Source organism: Melanaphis sacchari, unplaced genomic scaffold, assembly GCF_002803265.2.
Source record: "Melanaphis sacchari strain LSU unplaced genomic scaffold, SCAv2.0 Contig136_pilon_pilon, whole genome shotgun sequence".
In the NCBI taxonomy this organism is placed as follows: Eukaryota; Metazoa; Arthropoda; class Insecta; order Hemiptera; family Aphididae; genus Melanaphis; species Melanaphis sacchari.
In genome coordinates this window covers 1,475-6,337 of record NW_020270571.1, presented here as the reverse complement: position 1 = coordinate 6,337, position 4,863 = coordinate 1,475, and the positions used below count along the sequence as shown (strand labels likewise).

Below are 4,863 nucleotides of genomic sequence, written 5' to 3'. Positions count from 1 at the left end.
AAACTGGGCTTTTTTTCCTTTGGAACGAGCTTCAAATAAACTAGCTAAAATGTAACACATAATAATTAAGTAAACAATAACTTAATAACATTAAAGTTGAAGTAAAATATTTATTTTTTAGTTTCTTACTGTAAGGATGTCCAAGAATTCTAGCCGAAAACCATTTGAATTCTAACTTGTTTGGATAGATCCTTTTTTCTATCATTCTTTTAACAGAGTTTTTTGATAATGGCCATGCACATTTTTGTTCTTTACTATTATACCATGTATAAGGAACTGCCTCAATTGAATTCTCTTTAATAAAATGTACAACAATCCACATTTTGCTAGACATTTTGCTATGCTACACTAGTACACTAGCAACATTAAATATATAAAATTAAAATTAATAACTAGAAAATTAGACAACAATTAATAATAACAGCAATACAAAAATAATAAAATAATTATAAACTAAATAGATTAATATATATTAAATATGAATTATTCATGTATGAATTAAAGGCATTGATATGAGTAGGTTATTTTGATTTAACAACATGACTTTTTTATCAATTTCAAAATAGTTCCAATATTTTAAACTTTTAGAAGGACTGCTAACAATAAAAATATTAAATAACTTAGAATTAATTGGATTTTTATATAATGCATTTTTCTTTTCAAAAATTCTTCCTATAAGTATTATGTGATTTTGATTTTGTACAATGTTCAAACATTTAACAACCTCTCTGCTTTTAGTTAAAAAATAACTTTCCTTGTCAATAGCTATATTTAGTTTAATATGGCCTATTTGCAATTTTTGAAATTGAATTCCAACAATATTGTTAATTAATGGCCCATTAGTATGTGGTTTGGATGTAATATATGGTTTTGGATTTTGCGGTATACTTGTTGGTATTTTATTATATACTTCAGTGTAACGATTTATTATTTGTTCAAGTGGCTTATCATGTTTACGAACTTTAGATTTCAACTCTTTCATAAAATTTTCAAATACAAATGCGCTGCTATTATCAAGAGGACCATAGTGTTCATAGTCATCTGATAAATGCAATAGCCCATGAATATTATGCGAAATATGTTGACGGCCATATAATATTTCAAATGTTTGGACAAAATAATTCAAAAGCTGTTTCGAATAATCAACATATTGACTGTAATCAGGACTTAAAAGTATCAACATGGAAACATGTAAAGCCATGAAATTGGTGTAAACATCTTCATTGACAATATTTTTTAATACAACTGGTCCCTATGTATAGCAAAAACAGCCTCAACTCGGTGGCTTTCCACCTGCCCACTTCTTGAATTTCTCTTGTTCTTCTAACAAAGTCAGAAGGAATATAATATTTTAAATCTAGTAATGATGAAGTAATTTTATTAACATTACGACTATAAAGACGTACAGACAATGGTCCTTTATGCATCCAAAGTAGAATTAATTTTTTAACAGCTCCCAAACAGACCAAGTGCATATAGTCTAAAGAGAACGATTGAACTAAATCTAATCCAGGTAATTCCACAAGTCTTGACATTTCTCCAATATGATGCTCTTCATACAGCATATTTATGTATGTATCATGAGTTCTTTCATTTGATTTTTGATCCAAGTATGGAAAACACACACGATTTTTAAAATATTCACCTTCTTGGACACACCGGGTGCAAGAAGAAAAACCTGAATGGCCTTTGATTTTTAGTAAAAATGCTTTTGCTGGAGCATCGCATACAAAAACTTTAATTGATACTTTTTTACAAACACCATTTAGAACAATACCATTAATTATAAGTTGTTTTGCTTCTGAAATAAAATCTGTTAAAAAATCATTGCTATCACTAGGTTTAGCTCTTCCATAGTAAACACCGACAGGAAAAACCTTTTTTGTAATATTATTTATGATAAATGCTAATATAGGCCAAAATTGGCCATTACTGCTTTTTGATAGAGGGAGACCATCAATTCCAATGGCAATTTCAATCTCACTTAATTTAGTTGTCCCATATTTTCTTATACCTGCTGCCAATCCAAAATGATAATAATGGCCAGGGTGGTAAACGGAAAAAAAGTCCCCGGAAAAAAAGTCTCGGAAAAAAAGTCCCCGGTGAAAAAGTCACCGGTAAAAAAGTCCCACGGAAAAAAAGTCCTCGGAAAAAAAGTCTCCAAATTAATATTTGATTTAAATTCAGTCTTTTATCATATTATAGGTATATTTATAATTTATATAAATAGGTTACATACATCTTACATATTTTGTTGAAGATAATTAACATAGGTACAAAATAATATAATATCTTAAACATCTATAATAATAATATTTAAAAAATATAAAAATGTGTTTATTCAGATATAAAAGATATGTAAAATATGTCGTATAATTAATATACAACAAAAATAATTAAAAATTTAATAAATTAAAAAGCCTCCCGTTGCAGTATAAATAAAATGATATTTCCACTATATTTGTTATTTTATTTATAAACTAAATTGGGTTGACAAATCTTATCTGTAGACAGTACCTACATGATAATGAATTGACAAAATCTAAAATTTGACAGTTACACACATAAAATAATATACAGGTTACCTATCATACGTAATAATTTAGTATTAGTTTCGAGTTGTACGTGAGTGTAGTTTGAGTGTTTAACCATGGAACTTCTTAAATCAAACAAGGGAAATGATAAAATTGCCCTAGACGGGTATACTTATACTATAAAAAAGACATGCCAAAGTATAATCCGATGGAAATGTTCCAAAAAATCGTCAATGAAATGTCCAGCAATATTAATTACTGATTTGAAGATGACAAAAATAGTACGATTTGAAGAAGAACACTGTCATAGTGCTAATAAAGGTGCAATAGGAGCTATGAAAATTAAACAAAAGATAAAAGAATGTTCGCTTCAGACTTGTAACAATCCAGGACAAATTTTTGCCCAAGCTGTACAAAGTGTACCAAAGGAGGTATTAATTGAACTACCATCCGAAGATTCCATAAAAAGAAGTATTCGTAACCAACGAAGCAGCTTAAACCCGAAAATACCAAATAGTTTACAAGAACTTGTTATTGAAGGTAATTTGCATTACCTATTATTATAAAAATACTTGAAAATGTAATACAAAGTTCCTCGTAAGTTCTTATAGTGATTAAAAAACTATAAGAATACATAACCACGTTTTTTTTTTATTAGCATTTGAAGTTCAAATATTGACAAAATTTCGTCAAAATCATGAATATATTTGAAAATTATTTTGTAGGTATAATTCGTAAAAATTTTCGTATAAGTAGCTAAGAGTTGAAAATTTAATACAAGGTTTTTCATAAGTTTAGCTTACAATTATTATAAAAGAACTTAAATTTTGTTGTATTCAGGCCTAGGTTAGGTTGCCTATGTATTCTTACAATTTTTTAATCACTATAATAATAACTTATGAGGAACTTTGCATTAAATTTTCAAGTATTTTGATAGGGCCAAAAAGATTTAATCGACACATAAAAAAACAATTTTCAGAAAAATTGAAAATTTCAATTGTCTATAAATAGCTCAAAAAAAGTCAAAATATTTTGAACTTTAAATCACGTAAAGAAAACGCGAATTTTAATGACTGGTAAAATTTTCAAGTATCTACGACTTATACTTTTTGAATAATAACAAATATTTAAAATCGTTTGAGTATAAATCGTTATCGTTACGCGATTTCGTTAAAATTTAAAATTTAAACGCACTTAAAATTTTTCCTATAATGATGCTTCGAGTTTTCTCTATAGATACTTAAAGGTAAACTTATGGAAAACTTAGTGTTGTATTTTTAATCCTTAGTTATAAACACAAAAAATGTTATGATTTTTCAACTTCAAAATTACTTGCAAATTTTCGCGTTTTCGACAGATTTCGTAAAAATTTGAACTAAAAACGCTTATAAAAAAAAATTGTGACTAACGATTTTTAATTTTTTTTAGCTACATTAAAAACAACTCATAAGGAACCTTGTATTAAATTTTCAAAACTTTTTGGTCATCCAAACATTTTTTTTCGACACTTTAAAAAAAATTTCTCAAAAAAATCGAAAATTTTAGTGGTCTATAAATAACTCAAAAAAGTCAAAATTTTTTGAAAATTTAACTATATACGGATACCACTGATATAAAATTTGTGAAATTTCATGTATTTTCAGTGATTAGTTTTTGAATTACAACCATAAAAACAATTTGGTCGAACAAAACACATCATTAAATTACATTACCATCACTTGTTCAGAATCTTACAATACAAAAATTAAAAACGTCAAAACACAGAAATATGCAAATAAAGTTTATAAATAAAATACCTATTGCATTTTTAATTAAATTATCATTATTTGTATTATGGTTTTAGATGATTGCACGTTAGGGAATGGAGCGTTTTATTGAAAGACACTGGTCCAGAGTCAAGTGAACGGATATAATTTTGCGTAGATAGTCATATTAGAACAGCTTAGCAATGCCGATACCTGGTTTATTGATGGAACTTTGCGTTGCGCCCGAGCATTTTATGCGACACTATACGTCATTCGAATCGCAAATGATATTTATTACGCCAGTGTTTTGCTGCATCTTGAGCGAAAGTGAAAACACAGAAAACACTTATGAAGAAAATGTTCAAAAATAATTTTGAATGGAGTGTAACAATCGCGAATTTCTTCAGACCATTATTTATCATCGTTGATTTGAAATCGGCGTTCACAAAGCTGCTAAAAGTTTTGGTGAACACATTTCAATTGTGGTGCTATCATTATCCCAAGCACTATAGAAAAATACAAAACCTGGGCTTGAGTAAACGGTATAAAGAAGACGAAAACTTTAATTTATATTGTGCTATGAT

General features: G+C 27.8%; 1 protein-coding gene across 1 annotated transcript; it reads left to right on the top strand.

Annotated features, from left to right (window-relative positions):
- The first annotated feature begins 2,447 nt into the window (after positions 1-2,447).
- On the top strand, positions 2,448-3,100 carry LOC112591528. The gene has a single exon (XM_025335371.1). It carries the CDS (start codon positions 2,651-2,653, stop codon positions 3,098-3,100), a length of 450 nt encoding a protein of 149 aa, XP_025191156.1. The 5' UTR covers positions 2,448-2,650.
- The last annotated feature ends 1,763 nt before the right edge of the window (positions 3,101-4,863 follow it).

Excerpts from the sequence above, each read along its gene's own strand:
- LOC112591528 (XM_025335371.1), top strand. The coding sequence starts at position 2,651 with ATGGAACTTCTTAAATCAAACAAGGGAAATGATAAAATTGCCCTAGAC.